This window comes from Pecten maximus, chromosome 15 (assembly GCF_902652985.1).
Source record: "Pecten maximus chromosome 15, xPecMax1.1, whole genome shotgun sequence".
NCBI lineage: Eukaryota > Metazoa > Mollusca > Bivalvia > Pectinida > Pectinidae > Pecten > Pecten maximus.
In genome coordinates this window covers 20,545,214-20,562,979 of record NC_047029.1, presented here as the reverse complement: position 1 = coordinate 20,562,979, position 17,766 = coordinate 20,545,214, and the positions used below count along the sequence as shown (strand labels likewise).

At 35.6% G+C, this 17,766-nt stretch overlaps 1 protein-coding gene across 2 annotated transcripts; it reads left to right on the top strand.

Annotated features, from left to right (window-relative positions):
• The first annotated feature begins 77 nt into the window (after nucleotides 1-77).
• On the top strand, nucleotides 78-14,443 carry LOC117343841 (tRNA wybutosine-synthesizing protein 4-like). Of its 2 annotated transcripts, XM_033906374.1 has the most exons (15): nucleotides 78-232; nucleotides 2,039-2,163; nucleotides 2,742-2,901; nucleotides 3,563-3,677; nucleotides 4,095-4,242; nucleotides 5,465-5,531; nucleotides 5,668-5,699; nucleotides 6,409-6,499; nucleotides 7,724-7,904; nucleotides 9,326-9,592; nucleotides 10,053-10,805; nucleotides 11,235-11,332; nucleotides 12,122-12,309; nucleotides 12,970-13,099; nucleotides 13,339-14,443. In XM_033906374.1, exons 1-15 carry the CDS (start codon nucleotides 167-169, stop codon nucleotides 13,534-13,536), a joined length of 2,619 nt encoding a protein of 872 aa, XP_033762265.1. In that variant the 5' UTR covers nucleotides 78-166; the 3' UTR covers nucleotides 13,537-14,443. The 2 variants fall into 2 exon arrangements, with proteins under 2 accessions (XP_033762265.1, XP_033762266.1); XM_033906375.1 differs by lacking the exons at nucleotides 12,122-12,309; nucleotides 13,339-14,443.
• Nucleotides 14,444-17,766: the final 3,323 nt, after the last annotated feature.

Below are 17,766 nucleotides of genomic sequence, written 5' to 3'. Positions count from 1 at the left end.
CTCGGTCTTTTTGACGCTCTTAATATAATCGCTTCCAATGGAAGCGTTTATCCGACGCTAATCATTTTATTAAAAATGGCTGCCTCCATGGGGAAAGTAACTTGATCAAAATCGTTTCTTTTACACACATTTTCTTTATAAAGTCAAATATATCACCGGTTTAGCTATGGCTGAAGAACCAAAGAAAGATGATAAGAAGCACAAGACGTGTAAAAGTCGCCGAGAAACTGCTGTTGGTTTTACTATTTACTATAGATTTTCTTGTCAAATATATTCTACGTGACATGACTCATGGCGTAGATACATGTAGGCCTAATGTTCTGAAACTGACTATTATAACAAGCTCGCGATAGATCGGACAGTAAATAAGCGACCAATCAGAATGTTAAGAAACTTCAATTATGGTCAGTTTTAATTTACATGACTATGAAAAATATAAAACTTGAGCTATGCTGAAATTGGTACTAATATAGAATATTGCTCAAGTTCTGTAAACTGTTCCTTGTAGCCCGAGTTTCCTCTTGCCCTACACCAGACATGGTGTCAGGACCAGAGGAAACTCGGGCTATGTTCCTTATTGCCGTCTGTGCAGTGTTATAGATGGGCATTAGTTAATACCTGGTCAATGATTTTCTTTCAAATTGCTGTTCGTCTGTGGCTTATTTGTCAGCCATTCGTAAATATTTCTTACCACTATTTCTCAAAAGGTATACTCAATAATCCTAGATGTCTCGAATTCCATATACAGTCTACCCTCGTTATATCGCCACATTTCGTCCGTGTCAATTATGGCGGTATAACGAGGGTGGCGTTAGTATCGAATCATGAAAATTACAACAGTAAAAGATAATGTTGTACCAACGTTTTAATAAATACACAATGAGTTAACATATAAGACACCATGGTATTTACCGTACATTTCGTAGCTTACAAATACACATTTACATATGTAATTTCTGAAAAAAGTCATTAATTTGCTTTTGTCTCATACCATCTATTATAATTACAATCTGTCGAATTTTATTGAAAATTAGACGGCACTGGATCAAGTCCGAAGAACACGCTTTCGTCTCGGAGTTTCCATCTCGACTGACGAAGCCAAATCATTCATACCATAAATAAGAACACTTATTGAGCAGATATCAGTCATGCTTTATTACAAATCAAACCATATCTGTGTGTAGATGTCACATATATAAACATCGATACATATATCTACCTGAGCGATAGAAACTCATTCAAGCGTATAACTAGGTTACCTGTGAAAAAGGAAATACCCTAATTCTATAAATAGAAGAGTTCCTCGATCACAGAAAAAACGGACTAAGATGGCGGTATCGTCAAGGGTAATATATAGGGATTTGGGACATTTGTATTGTTATGAACGTGGCGGTATGCGAGGGTGGCGAACTTAACGAGGGAATTATATAGAAGGGAAATCCGTTCTAGGGGTGTAGGTGGCGGTATGCGAGGGTGGCGGTAGATTCGGGTGGCGATAGGTCGAGGGTACACTGTATGTATATTCTCCTTGGTCCCAATGTCTGTGCATGTTGAATGTTTGATCAAATCAAATCAGATTTGATACTGGTAAGCAGGTTCCCCTTGGTCCCTACATGTAGGTGCATGTGCATGTTAAATTTTGACACTGATCATCAAACAAAATGAGTAACAGGCCATGTCATCTGTGATTTAGACAGATGAAGTTTGTTTGTTATCATCATTCCTGAGAAATGTATCTATGAATTGATATTTCCAAGATGTCATTTGTGGTTTCTTCATTGATGCTAGTTGTACATGCATGTTCAATATATATATATGTTGAGACTGAAAAACTGAAGTACAGTAAATCTTTGTTAATACTCTCTCCATCACTGACACAATACACGATGTACATCATTTATGTCAATATAAGTAATTTTCAAAAAAGAGAGAGAAAAGATCAATCTTACAAAGAACAAATAAAGAACTTTCAATGGTAATTTCCGTATCTGTTTATTTTACAAATTAACATTGGTAACAGCTTAATTACCTTATCCAGGTCCAAGGAACCAACGACAACTCCATAGTGAGTAAATGTTCCATGGCCGCAATAGGCTACTTTGATGATGTCTACCTCCAGGAATTTGTATCTAAGGTCACAAGGAGAGCACCACTTATCCACAGGTATCAGTGATTTATATGTTTCAGTTGATGCATAAGTATATTTTGCATGAAAATTAAAGGAATATACTATATAACATTTAACATACCTTAGCTTGGATAGTTTAATGATGTAACTCAGAGAGGAGATGCAACAGCCATAATGACAATCTCTGATCCTATAGATAAGAAAATGTGGCTGGCCTCTATTGATCAAAGGCCAAGGTCACTTGGTCAAAGGTCAAGGTCAAATTTGTATCTTTTCTTTGTTCATGGTATAGTCAACAATGGTACTGAAAGAGTTAAGGGAAAGTCTTACTTTTATGTTTTAAGAAAAAAATTATTCCGGATCTTATTTCTCAACAGTGATTTTTTCAAATTTAGTCGCTTTGACTTTGTCAAGAAAATTGGTTTTGTAGAAATAAAATTGTGAGATGGATTAGACTTTAAAGTGGGATATGTATGTAAACTAATATATAACTTTCAATATGAGTAACAACATGATTTATGTAAGAAATAGTCTGAGTTGAACCTTCCCACTGCTGTTTTGTCCAAGTGTGTGGTTGACAAAGTCTGATACTATAACTACCTTTCTCTTACAGGGGCTACTACATCAGAGCTGTGACAATAGATTATATCCTAAAATCATTCTTGGCCTCGCATCAAGGACCAAAACAGATTATCTCCCTTGGAGCTGGCTTTGATTCAGCATACTTTCGTCTTAAAGCTGTAGACAGTTTGGAAAACGTTTCATTCTATGAGGTATGTTAAATTGTTCCTGAGTTATATTTTGATAGTGTGCTTCATACATAACATTGCCCGAGTTCTGTTACTGGATCACTATATACTAATGTGATTGTTGAAAGTTAGCTTGTTGTGTTCTAATCTCATTTCTAAATATCTTTACACAGTTTAATTATGCTGCATTCAACTGTAATCAGTATTTACTTAGAATTGATAGTTACAAGTGATTGCTACATGTTGTTGAAACACTGGTGATATGCAGGGTTTTTTTCTGACTGGGTAGGGAGGAGGCGTTTTTGTCTCATTTTCAGAAGAAAATTGGTGAAGGGGGACAATTTTTTTCAGGAGTTAACTGCCAATATTGCAAATTTGGCTCACCATAAATATGAAATCATTTCAGTTGAGAATTTGGTCCATTAAAGCCCCAAAAAGCCCACAGAATAAACTGTGATAAGAGATGGGTTATCAGAACTTAGGACAGGTAAATGTTTGGTAACCCACTCTCATTTCACCCTATTATGCCTGACCATACAGAACTTATCCGAGTACTGGAGTTTCCTCCCACAGTAAGAGTCCTTGCACGCTTCCATCCAGGCCAACAAGATAAATTAATATATTGAAAGTTGATATGATTTGTTTCACAATTGATGTAAAATGGATTATTTTTTTATTATGACAGGTTGATTTTCCTGAGGTGGTAAAGAGAAAATGTGCAATTATCAAGGCCAAGGATGTCCTGGGTGATCTCATTCCCGGTCTAGATCAGCAGAATACTGATCAGAATCCTCTAATAGGTGGGTACTTCTAATATCTTTTACCATACTAAAACAATAACAAGCCCAGCAGGCTGGTGGGGGAGGGCAATCAACTTTGGCTCTAAATAAGGGGATGGACCAATCGCAGAGCAAGTAACAAGTATTTCTCAGTATTTTTAGTTTCTTACTGAACTGCAGACGATATATGGGGATGGGTTTTATAAATAGGTGTGGGTTTACAGCATTTTGATAAAAATGCTATAAAACATGTATTATAATTATATTGTTAATTTTATGTTTAAAATCTAGGTGCCATCACCCTGTCCCTCTTGTTATTCTTTAAGTAGGACAGTTTGATCAGAGCCTTCAGAGTGATAATGTTGGAATTTTGCTGCTTTTAATCTGGAATTTTTTGTAATTTTTGTTTTAATCATTTGTATACTTTCTGTTTGATAGAGATACACACACCTGGATACACCCTAGTTGGTGTTGATCTGACTCAGCTGAACACCCTCGAGGCTGTACTGACCCACTGTGGGGTGGACACTGAACGGCCGACCCTCCTGCTGTCTGAGTGTGTACTCACCTACATGACACGCCGCTGGTCAGTCTTACTCTGCTTCAAGCTTATGACTGAGTTTAATACATTTAGTACTTTATTATATTAGTCTCCTACCGTTGAAACTTGGGAGGGGGGGGGGGGGTGTTCCTTTCCGTCCGTCTTGTACATACTTCGTGTATAACACCAAAGATTGTCTGTGCTCTAGAAGCTTTGTCTGTTTGTCTGTCCATCCACTCAGTTTTCCGCATTTTTTTCTTGGCCATGCTTCAAGGTATATTGGTGAAAGTTGGTATGTATCTTCAGTATGAGTACCTATATTTCAAGTTTGAGTTTTTGGGTCAAGGTCACTGTTACTTTTTTTAGCGGGGGCCGGTAGGGGACATGTATTGCTTTAGTAATACGGCCAGCATGCTTGCTCTTTGAGGAATATTGATCAAACTTCACACAATGATAAAGGAATGTAATATCTTGGACAAGTTGGAGTGTCAGGGTTGTTGGGTCAAGGTCAAGAGATACAGTTACTATTATTTTTTTTGGAAAATCAAAGTTTTAATCATTTAAATTATTACAGTGTAATAGCTGGCATGGCCGGTAGGGGACTGAAATTGCATTAGCAATACCCAGTATGCTTGTTTGATTTATCAATATTTACAAAGCATATTGTTTGTCATTCTCCCTCTACTCCAATCATCCTGCTGTCTCCATGTGTTCTCACTCTACTGTATATATCTCCCAGCGGATGAAGTTTTCAAATCAAATCTCTCCCTATCCTGAGGACTTTATGTGATGGAATCTCACCCCCAGGGGTTCTTAGGGTTCAAAATGTCTAAAATCTCACCTGAGGATTAAGATTCCTTTATCAAACCCTCAAGATCTTTCTCTAACATATTCCTTCCATATATATTCTCACGTTCAATTGCTGTTTGTAAACAAAGGCATATGTGTGGCATATGGATATATCTCATAGCAACATAAATTTTAAACACATGGACTAATATCAAAATATTGTATTTTAAAAATCATTTTCAGAAAAAATGCACATGATACTCAATGTTCAATGCATACAATTTAATTTTTAAAAGAAAAAGGAAGAAATGACAATTTTCACTTTTAAATATGTAAACTATGTAAACTGATTTAAATGGATATTAATTATACAAAAGGGGAAATAATGAACTCATCAGTTCACACACAGGAAACCAAGGAGTTATTTACATACTTACATGCATTGTTTTACCTGGTATATGGCTGTTTTTGTTTCCAGTTCCTCTGCTGTCCTGAAGTGGGCCTCGGAAACATTTGTCAATGCTGTGTTCGTTTTGTATGAACAGGTAAGAAATTGGATCCTAAAATCTTTAAATTACCTTAAGATTTTGTCTTTCATACTGAAACTGGAATGTATTGCCATCATAGAAACTTCTAATTCTGAGGTGATGGATTAAATTCATTATATATTTTGTCTTACAGATACATCCCAATGATGCCTTTGGACTATTTATGTAAGTACGGGGAAATATCTATATATTGTCCATGTCGTATTATTGCATTTAATCAACTGTATAAGCTGAGGCCTTTTGATTCCATAATGAATTATACATATTTTGCAAGTCAAGTTAAACAGAGTGCTAGATTCTTATTACACAGGTTTTCTTGGGTTTAAGGGTCAGTTTAGACAGTTTTACTACCTTTTTCTAGATAGTTAAATGGGAAGTATTCTGCCAATATTAAAACTTTGTACTTATGTAGAATTTAATTGTATGTTAAAACTTTGTTTAGTATAATATTAGGTTATAAAACATATGGTCATCACTTCGTCATGGAAACTTATGCTATTACATGGGACTCTGTGGTCTAGTGGTAGGATGCAGGTCAAAGAATATGTGACCAAAGGGTCCCTAGTTCGAGTCTCAGCATGAGCGCTGTGCTGTATCATTGAACAAAACAATTTACTCTGTTGGGTTCCAGTCGACTCAGCTGTAAATGAGTATGTTGTAGGGGAGTAGAAGAATTTTCATGTGAAAGCTGTTAGTACCGGAATGGCAGCTCCAGCTGTATGCTTCCCAGGGAGTTGAGAAAGATATTGGCTGATTACTAAAGTCTCAATAACCACGAGTAATTATTTGTGAATGACTTTGAGATGGCTACGTTGCTGTGATATAGCGATATATAAAACTTTTAAGTATTATTATATTATTATTTCTTACACAGGCAACGCCATTTCCAGGTGGTAGGCTCACCGCTCCGCTGTATCACTGCGTTCCCCACTATACAATCACAACAGGAGCGATTCCTAAAACTGGTGATTATATCTGATTATATGGAGAAAGTATATGTTTGCCATTCATGATCAGTAAACATACTTATTTAAGCCCTTGGACATATTTCTACCACTTTTCACTGAAAGCATTTTGCTAAGTTTTGATTGTCCTAATTGTAGTTTTGCTTAACGACTATTTTGAATGCTCTGATATATACATGTATAAATGTATAAAAGTTATGCACTAGAAACAAAGAAATGTCATTAAAATTACTGTTCAAATCACTCTTTGTCCATGGTCCATCATCACTCAGTATGTTGTCCATCCGTAAACCATCCTTGTTGTCACTATTTCTCAGAAGGTTCCCCTTGGTCCCAAGTTGTGCTTGTTCAATTTTGAAACTGATCATAAAATAAGACGGCTGATAGATGGCCATTTTGAATTATGACAGCTGAAGTTTGGTATTGCTATTTCTCAGAAATTTATTCATGGATCTTTCTTGAATTTCATAAGTACACGTAGGTTTGTCTTGTGATAGTTATAGCTGTAGTCTTTATCCTTATTTCTAGGATAGTTCATAGTAGATCTTTCTCAGATTTCATATGTAGGTCCCCTTAGGTTCCAAATGACTTAGAGGAAGACAAGAAAATAACAGTTGAACAGAGATCCATAAATGTCATCCAATAGTGAATGAAGCAGAGAAAAGTGGCCTTTATAGACAGGTGACCTTTATATACAGGTTAATTTACAATAACTTGTGTTACATGCAAACAGGAACCAAGCAGATGGCCTTTATAAACAGGTGACCTTTGTATACAGGTTAATTTACAATAACTTGTGTTGCATGCAAACAGGAACCAAACAGGTGGCCTTTATAGACAGGTGACCTTTGTATACAGGTTAATTTACAATAACTTGTGTTACATGCAAACAGGAACCAAGCAGATGGCCTTTATAAACAGGTGACCTTTGTATACAGGTTAATTTACAATAACTTGTGTTACATGCAAACAGGAACCAAACAGGTGGTTTTTATAGACAGGGTTTTGCTAAATACAGATGGCCTTAATTTAGGCTTGACAGTAGGTTTGACAGTAGGAAATAGATCTGTCAATGTAAAAGGGCCCCTCATTAGAATACTGTTACTTTGTATAGCAAGAGTATACAACATTTCGCTGCATGTAGATATTACTTAGGTAATGATTCTCAGTATATATGTCTTTCAGTTTTAGAAAAAATGTTTGTAAACAATGTCTTTTTAATAGGGCTGGGAAAGAACAGAGGCACTTGACATGAACCAATTTTATATGGCCCTGGTGACTGGCCAACAGCGCCACCTAGTGGAAATGATGGAGCCGTTTGACGAGTATGAAGAGTGGCATCTCATGTGTGGTCATTACATGGTTATGTGTGGCTACATAGGACGCTCTGGCAAACTTCTACAAGGTGAGGTCAGAGGTCATGTGAAGTTATACCATTGGTGGGGGAAACTTTACAAGGTTAGGTCAGAGGTCATATGAAGTTATACCATTGGTGGGGTAAACTTCTAGATTGTAAGGTCAGAGGTCATGTGAAGTTATACTGGAGGTAAGGGAAACTTCTACAAAGTAAGGTCAGAGGTCATGTGAGGTTATACTGGAGGTAAGGGGAACTTCTACAAGGCAAGGTCATAGGTCATTTGAGGCTATACTGGAGGTCAGGGAAACTTCTTACAAGGTAAGGTCAGAGATCATATGAAGTTATACTGGAGGTTAAGGAAACTTCTACAAGGTCAGAGGCAACATGTAGTTACCTAGGAGTCTGTCACAAACTTATATTATATAAGGTAAGGTCAAAGGTCATGTGCAGTTACATTGTATGCTATTGCCAACTTCTACAAGACAAGGTTACATGATTTCATTGAGGACTGTCGTTAACCTTTAAAAGGTTAAGTTAGAGGTCGTGTTGGTTACAATGGAGGCTAAGTGCAGAAATCTTCTACAAATTAAGGTCAGATGTCATGTGTAGTTACAGTGGTAACACTACAGTGCTAGCTTTGTAAGTATTCCTGACATACTTCTATATCTGTACCAACTACAATTAAACTTGGGGGTTTATATTTTGATCACTCTTTCTATCAGTCTGCCTGTTTGTCATCTACAAAATTATCTCTGAGCAACTCACCCTACACTATAGTATAAAATTCAACAACAATATATTTGTATGCCCTGTATCCCATATAGTTGTACATCTGATTCTAAGCTTGTTTTCATTGTTATCAGAAAACATGATTCAAATAAAATGTAAGTGCAAACCACATGAGCAATTAAAACTGTCGAATGGTTAGGTGGTACAGTGGTTACACACTTGCCCTTCACCTAGGCGGATGAGGTTTGATTCCTCAATCAGATGTGAAAAGTACCGGGGCACCTGCCCGACCACATGGGTTCTTTCAGGGTTCTTTGGTTTTCTCCCACAGAAAAACTCCTCGTGATTAATTATCATATAAGTTAATATACATTGTAACTAGGTCCGTTATTGTTGTAAAGTAAATAAAGTTTACATTCACAAAAACTCATTTTTCTTCACACTTCATAATAGGGGAGTGGATTTAAAGGTCCACCAACAAGCTTTTCTGTTGTAATCATAAATACATGTCGTATGGAAGTCTCTGAGTGATACACATTTAATCATCATTGGATTCATATGTATATCTGAAATGGGTAGATAGGGATAAAGGTGGGATGTTGAGGGAAGTTGTGTACCAACAGCTCATTTACCTACATTTGTACTTTGTAGAAATAATAGCTTCCGATGAGTTAATTAATTTTATGATAAATACCTGTATTTCTTCATCATCAACATAACTGTTGATTTCCTTCTTACAGATATGAGTCAGAAATGCATCAAACATCTGAATGAACCAGATCCAGATCTGCCGTATGTTTGTATAGAACATCTGCCTGTAGGCTACCCTCTGCTGAGGTTTGGACATAGCAGCACACATCTCCATGGCAGCAGATTCTTTGTGACTGTGGGAGGCTTTGGGGAGCAGGGTGGCAAACACAGGCGTCTCATTGATGTTGTTGTAACAGATCTGAAGACTTTTAATTCTCGTATCCATTACCCGACTGTAGATCCAAAGACAATTGAGGGTATGTGTGTATAAGCAAGACTTGATTTAAGTTTAAACTACAGTCAAACCAGTTTATAAAAGACTGTCAAGGTGTCATTAAAACATGGTCTTGATAGACATATGACCTTTATTCAATTATTCAAAATTGTTTTATGTTTGGAATAACAATCTTTCACTTTTTATATCGGCTGGCTGGCCGTCTGGTGAAAATTTTGGTGCAAGTTTCTTCATTTGTCTATAGTTAAGGCAGATAACATGTTATTTTTCTAACTTTTGGCATGGATGTTCCTGTTGGGTCAAACAAAGACAAATTTTTGGATGTGTTTGGGACTTTTCTGGGGCAATTTCCCTTTTAAAAGTTTGGTACAAACAAAAAATCATTGGACAGTATCAGATAGGTGAATCATACATCTGTTTAAAGTGCTCTTGTTCTACAGTAATTCAGAACATGTTTACCATTATTTCATGCTTAATTTCAGTGAACAGGATGCATCATGTGATCTGCGCCTTGAAAGATAATACTGTTCTTCTCATTGGTGGGAGGACATCACCAATCAGACTCTGCCGTCAACTCGTTAGACTGAATTTCATTGGTTTGGATATCAACCAATCAGAATCCTCAAACATCAAAGATACTTCATCTTCTGACCATTCAGAGCAACAGTTGAAGACTGGTAATTCTATATCAAGTGATTCCCCATCAGAACAGGTAGAAGCTGGTGATACAACAGAAGCTGGCCATACTGGTAATAATGACACAAATGTTAGTAAATCCAGAACAGAACAGTCAAGTGAATGTTTCTGTGATAATTTAGCAGAAAATGTTTCAAGACAGTGTGGATTAAATAGTGAAGTTAGAAATCCACTGGTGTCAAAACCAACAAATTTTGATAACATGTCAAAATCAGATGAAGCCAGACAAGATTTTTGTGAGTTAGGAAAATCTGTGATAGAGCATAGAAATCCACAAGGTACAGAAACTGGAAAGAAGGAAAATACTGGAAATTCTAACCGCAGGGAAAAAGGAAAGGTTCAAAAGGGTAGATATTCAAAGTCTAAGCAAACGGGAAATGTTGAGGAAAATTCAGGCCAGACTGTAACAAAGACCGATAAGAATGGAAAGATTGTGAGTGAAGGAGTACCTCTCAATGTGGATATAAGTGTGATAACGGAAAGTGGGGACGTCCCATGTCCACGGTGGAGACATTCTGCCTTGGTGGTCGACAGAGGAGGTAGGAGATATTCATTTAAAAGTAAAACCATACAAAAATTAACATAGCCATGAGATTTTTTCCAATGTTCAGTTGAATGAAAAGCAGATAGAGAGAAAATGTTTATTCATACTTTAAATGCTACATTTCAATATACATGTACATGTAGGATACTTGTTGTAATGTATGATAATTATACTATAAATATGAAATTCTTTGTATTTTTATCTTCATTATAAAGATGAAAACTGGTTGAAATAGTTTTTCTTGATATGTTTCTATATATACATTTGTATATAGTTTTTGGGAAAAAATGAGCTGGAGAATGAATTATTTCATGTAAATGACTATTGATAGTTTAAAATGGCTAGGCTATAATTATCTTGTATTTTGAATCCTGTTGATTTTTTTCCTATCTGCAAATGTTCAAGTATGAACTTTGATTTTTAGGTCAGGAGTGTGTTTTCCTGTTTGGAGGTCGAACTGAGACTTTACTTGCACTCAATGATGGATATTTCTTGGACACCGCTACAGGCAGATGGACGAAGGTCAGTACTTATACAGGTCTCGTCAGTAGTGCGTGATAAGCCAGGTCAAAGTGATGTCTGACATACCAATGAGGGCTATTCCAGTAAAATATCTAACTAATAAAAGGACTTCTGGTTTATCAAGCAAGGATCACTAAAGAAGTGATTTAATTCAAGCAGTATCTTTTACCATTATAGTAAGACACATTTTCTTCCATGAATACTATACTAGTATTTCATTCGTTCTTTCTTGAGTCCTCGCGCCTATGGGATATTAACCCTGGTATTTAACTGTCTACCTAGGCCTAAAATCACGAGAGTGAGAGATGGCCAAAGGATGGACCTGGGAAGGCTTCACCATTTATTTATAAATATTTTCATGATACATTGTGTAATGACTGAGTACATATGTACACTTTAATTAATTATTCCCATCCCCCACCCCCAACCCCCAGAGAGTCAGGGATCATCCCGGCACATTAAATTCAGTTAATTGTTCCAACTGACCTGAAACTTCATACACATAATCACATGTCAGTCATATCTTTTACAAGTTTGCATTTTAACCACCTTGGGTCAAAATAGAGGTCACTGTTACTATGAATAGATTTCTCGCATCCTCTATCTACTGACTTTGCTAATTAACAAATAGTCCTTCACATGCTTACTTACAACTAATGGTATATATTTTAGCAGTGCTTTCCTGAGCTGCATTTTGATTGGTCTATTTTTCTAAATTCATTGCCCTTTGTTTCAGTACATAATTGAATCTATTCCCCCTGAATATTTCAAATCTCAAAATAATTGTAGGTGTCTTCTTCTGAGTGTGATTCTGTACCAGTTCCCAGGCAAGCCCATTCTACTACAACCTGGGGTCAAAAGGTCATAGTGTCAGGAGGTCTGGATTCTAACCTACAACCTTTGAACTCTGTACACACTTTTGACCTCACAACCTGTGAATGGAAAACACTTGCTTTAAAAGGAAACATGTCATGTCGGTGAGTTATGTACTTTGAACCTATTTCTTAATGCCTAGCTGATTGTGATGTTTAGTAGATAGTTAAAATGGAAAAAAATGTCAACACTAAAAACTGTACATTATAGAATATAAAAAAAGTGATGAGTTATTAGTTCACCTGCCCAAATTTAAAAGGGCAACTGAGCTTATACTGTGATGCGGCATTCATTGTCTGTCTCTCCATACGTCCTGCTTCAACTTTCTCCTTCAAACAATTTCTTCTCAATACTCTGCAGCATAGAGACCTGATATTGGTCCTGTAGCATGCTTTGGTGAAGGGCTGCCAAATCTGTTCAAATGAATGACCTTGAAACCTTAAAACAACTTTTCCTCAATAACCAAGATGCCCTGGGACTTGATATTGGGCCTGCTTAGGGTGGAGGGCTACTAAGTTTGTTCAAATTAAATTGAACCATCATTAAAAGATGGTGTCCCCTACCCTCTCCCCACAATTTTTGCTGTTTACCCGAATTGTCTGACATATTGAAACTGCCTAAGAAACTGTTGAAATACTGAACCAACTAGACCAGATAAACTGCTCTTTCAGAATTCACTCATTTAGGTAATGTTGATTGATTGTATATTATAACTGAGCCTAGGAGTCTTTAGGTAGTGTATTCCCTTTTCCTGTGTTATATAGGTATTCCCATTCTAGTCATGTGATTGGTGAATACTTGGTTCTGATTGGAGGAGTGAACTTGAACCACACACAGCCAGGGGTAGCTCTTGTCCACTTACCGTCCCTCATCTGTCTTGAGTTTCCACTCCAGGTAAGTAGGTCACGGTGACTTTTTTCTTGAGCTCCTTTTATTGTCAAAGTTACTGTAAAAGTGATTGCATACCTTGATTGATTGAATATTATTTATGTATTCTTTCTTTCAATTTAGTTCTGAAGGCCCTAACATGATTTAGTATACATTGTTTTTTCTCTTTTATGTGTTGTATATATGAAGGCCCAGTTATGATATAATATACATTGTTTTTCTATTTATGTGTTTTGTATTTACAGGCCCAGCAGAAGGACGCTATTGTGATGCTACATAGACACACCAGTGTATACAGTGGAAATCACAGTTTTGTTGTGGTGGGGGGCGGGGGCAATTGTTTCTCCTTTGGGACTCACCTTAACACGACTCCACTCAAACTTGATCTCACAGAATGCTTCAACAAGATGGAGCACTACATCGAAAGCCATAATTCAGACTGAAAAAAATATTCCAGTTATGAAAAATTAAGTGCAAGATAAGAAAATGTATTCAGGTCTTTTCCTAGTATTGTCTGGATATAATGTTTTTCTGATTTTACAGTCAATGAATTTCTGTAATAAATTGTATGTGATGTATATTTATATAATATTATAAAGTATAGTACATAATGCAAAAAGAAGTATAGGCCTGTGTTAATTATATATATAATATATGTACAATTCGTATCCATGTATGTAAATACATTGCGATCCAGGTATTCATATCATCTTATAGACGACTTCCACAATGATCATGTCAGGGTATCGGGCCGACCGTCACTGCGCCATTGAAACGTTCTTTTCTAAGAACGCTGATGTGGCGCAGCAGTACCGTCATTTGTGTTGCTAAGTTATATATATATATAATGAATCTGGAACGATTCTGCATTCAGCTCTTATTGATACAGTTAATAGAAATAAATCGAAAAATTTGATGGAACAGGAGCAGAACTGACTTAGTTTGTTTGTCAAGTCAATAAGTATCCTCATACTTCTTGAATAACTGAAGTTCTGATATGAGTGTTGATAGAAAGGAGAAAATTTTTATATCAAATGAACAGTTCGGATATGTTTCATGAAATTACAGAATGATATAACTTAAAATTCTATTTAATGAAAATGTATTACAACTGTATAATTATTAGGATATCATGTATGGTGTTAGCTAATTTACCGTTATATTATAGAAACAATAACTTAATGTAGGTTTGAACATGAAATTAAATCTGTTTGTTATATTTTGGATATGCGAAATGAGGGAAAATAGATATTTTAGTTCAATAATTAATGTGAGATTTTCGATATTTTGTGCTGGTAATTTATGCTTATTATGCAATTTTTGAAATAAAGGGGGACATTTCGACATTTAGCTTGTCTGAAGTTTTATTTCACATGGTTGAAAGACCTCAGCACGCAAACATTTTTACCATGATGAAAGTTCATAGTCATAAATAAGAATTACAGGTCCAGTCGAACCATCTGTAAAGGCTACCTGTTTATAGCAAAACCTGTTTATAAAGGCCACCTCTATATTACAAAAACCTGTCTATGAACGCCACCTTCATATAATAAAAACCTGTCTTATAACAAAAGCCTGTCTATAAACACCACCACTATGTAACGAAAACCTGTTTATACAGGCTACCTCTATATAGAAAAAACCTGTCTATTAACGCCACCCTTTATATATCGAAATCCTGTCTATAAATATTGCCTATATCACAAAAACCTGTTTATTTTGGATACCTTTATATAACAAAAACCTGCCTATAAACGTCGCCTCTATATAGCAAAAAAAACTGTCTGTTAAGACCACCAAGATAGCAAAAGCCTGTCTATAAATGCCGTTTCATAACAAAACATGTTTATAAACTTCACCTCTATATAACAAAATGTGTCCCTAAAGACAACCAAGATAACAAAAACCTATCTATAAATGCCATATCATACCGAAACATGTAAATAAACTCCACCTCTATATAGCAAAAACTGTCTATAAACGCCAAATCTATATAACAAAAAAATTCTGAAGGCTACCTCTATATAACAAAAACTTATCTGTAAAGACCACCAAGATAACAAAAACCTGTCTATAAATGCCACCTCTATATAAAAAACTGTTTATAAAGGCCACCTCTATAAAACAAGACCTGTCTATAAATGCCAACTATATAACAAAAACTGTCTATAAAGGCCACCTCTATATAAAAAAAACTGTCTATAAACGCCACCTCTATAAAACAAAACCTGTCTATAAATGCCAACTCTATATAACAAAAACTGTCTATAAAGGCCACCTCTATATAACAAAAACTTGTCTGTAAAGACCACCAAGATAACAAAACCTGCCTATAGAGGCCACCTCATTATAACAAAAAACTGTTTATAAACGCCACCTCTATTTAATAAAAACTACTGTATATAAACATCACGTCCTTATAACAAAAACCTGTCTATAAGGCCACTTTTCTTTGCTGCCTTTTGTATTAATCGCGTGAGCGCTACTTGCATATTGCATCAATGTACCAGCAGTTTGTGAATACAGAAGGAAATACATGTCTCGATTGATGAGTAAATATCATACCAGGTTAATAGATATCCTACGATACGTGTAATAATACTGTTGTGATGTCAAACATACCAGTATTCAATGTCAATAGATCGGTATTCAAGGTCAATATATATCGTACGACACGTGTAATGACACTTTTGTGATGTCATACATACCGGTATTCAATGTCAATATATATCGTTTGACACGTGTAATAACACTTTTGTGATGTCATACATATCGGTATTCAATGTCAATAGATATCGTACAACATGTGTAATAAGACTGTTGTGATGTCATACATACCGGCAATCAAGGTCAATATATATTGTAAGACCGTGTAATGACACCTTTGTGATGTCATACATATACCGGCAATCACGGTCGTGACGACATCACAATGTCGATAGAAAACTTATCTTTCAGTCATAATTAGCCAGTTATATAAATGAGAATTCCGTTATTGTCTCTAAATCAAGTATGATTATGCCATAAAACAAATGTCACATTTGTGTCAATGTTAAATATGGAATCTATTAACCTCATTAAATAATTAAATGTGTTACTCGTGACATATTGTTTATAATGGACTCCACAATAAGATGGAGAATTGTCATCAGAAGCAATGATAAACGTATACAAGGATCCAACCACCATGGACCAAATATTACCACATAATGTAAAGTCAACTCACAGTCGAGGATTATATAATGTAAAGTACCTTGTAGTAGACAGTCAACTCACAGTCGAGGATTATATAATGTAAAGTACCTTGTAGTAGACAGTCAACTCACAGTCGAGGGCTATATTATGTGAAGTATCTTGTAGTAGACAGTCAACCCACATTCTATAGGATTATATTGTAAAGTACCATGTAGTGGACGATATCAACCTCGCCATATTATTTAGAAGAGGATTTTATTGGTGACATCTTTATAGTGGCTATGAGAATGTGACCACTGTCAGGGGCCTCGCACCTAAATGACATTGTTATTCTTGGAAAATTTCAACAGAGAGACACTAGCTAATCAGAATATATAGGAATCACCTCAACCTGGAAGACTCCGGTTTACCTGGGGTCTCCCATCAATGGGAGATATAATCCAAGTGCATGATCCTTAACCCACGGTCTCCAATCAATAGGAGAAATCGATGAGGCATGATCCTTGTGCTTGGTCCTTAACGGGCTTGACGTCAATTCTGAAGAACTATTTCAACCTGTTCCAAACTAGTAGGAATCGTCATTTCCAGTGAGAGTTACTGTAGAAGTCGCTATACCGACATGAATAAAGTCTTTTATTATTATAGATTAATTTAATATTTAATATAACAGACAAATAGGCTCCATTTCCCCCCTATGGAGGTATAGTATAGGTTAACTTCAAATTCGTTTGCTTCTGACATGATGCCCTTCCAGATAGTTCTTCAACTTACATGCGCATTTGTCAGCTAAAGATTTTCTTTTTTTAAATATATATACATATACCATGCAATTATCTTAGGAGGATCGGTTTCGTTTGCGATGACTTTCGTCATTCTGAGCTTTTCAATGAAAAATCAATCGAAAATAACACATGTATATCAATATGCATGAAATTAAAAAAAAAAAAAAAAACACAACAAAAACCAAAAGTAAAAACCTTGCTTGTGCCCCTTGCTCCCCTTTTATTACTGATAAGACATAACTTTGTACTTACTGGGTAAGTCCAATGTAATACGATTTAGTATGAATTCACTGTTAGAACTTATATAGATATACTTAATTTATAATTAAAAAAAATCATTTAATGCATTATATCTCGTGATGAGGTTATGTCATCAAATGGCATAGTTATACGAATTTATGTATTTTATATGAATGTCTTATTACTTAATATGTCTTCAACGGACCCAATATTCTTTTACAAATCTAACATGTTTTAGATTTTTGAATTTTCCGTCGTAGAAATAGCTCTACTGAGCTAATGTTTGTTGTTAAAACACACGACACAAAATTTAAAAAAAAATCTTGTATTTATAACATTACTTCACTATTAATTAACTTACTTAATTCGCTAAAACTTGCTCAGAACTACAATACTTTGAAAGAGCATGTAAGTACTATGATTTTTTGAAAGTCCATGTAATATCGAGATCTATTG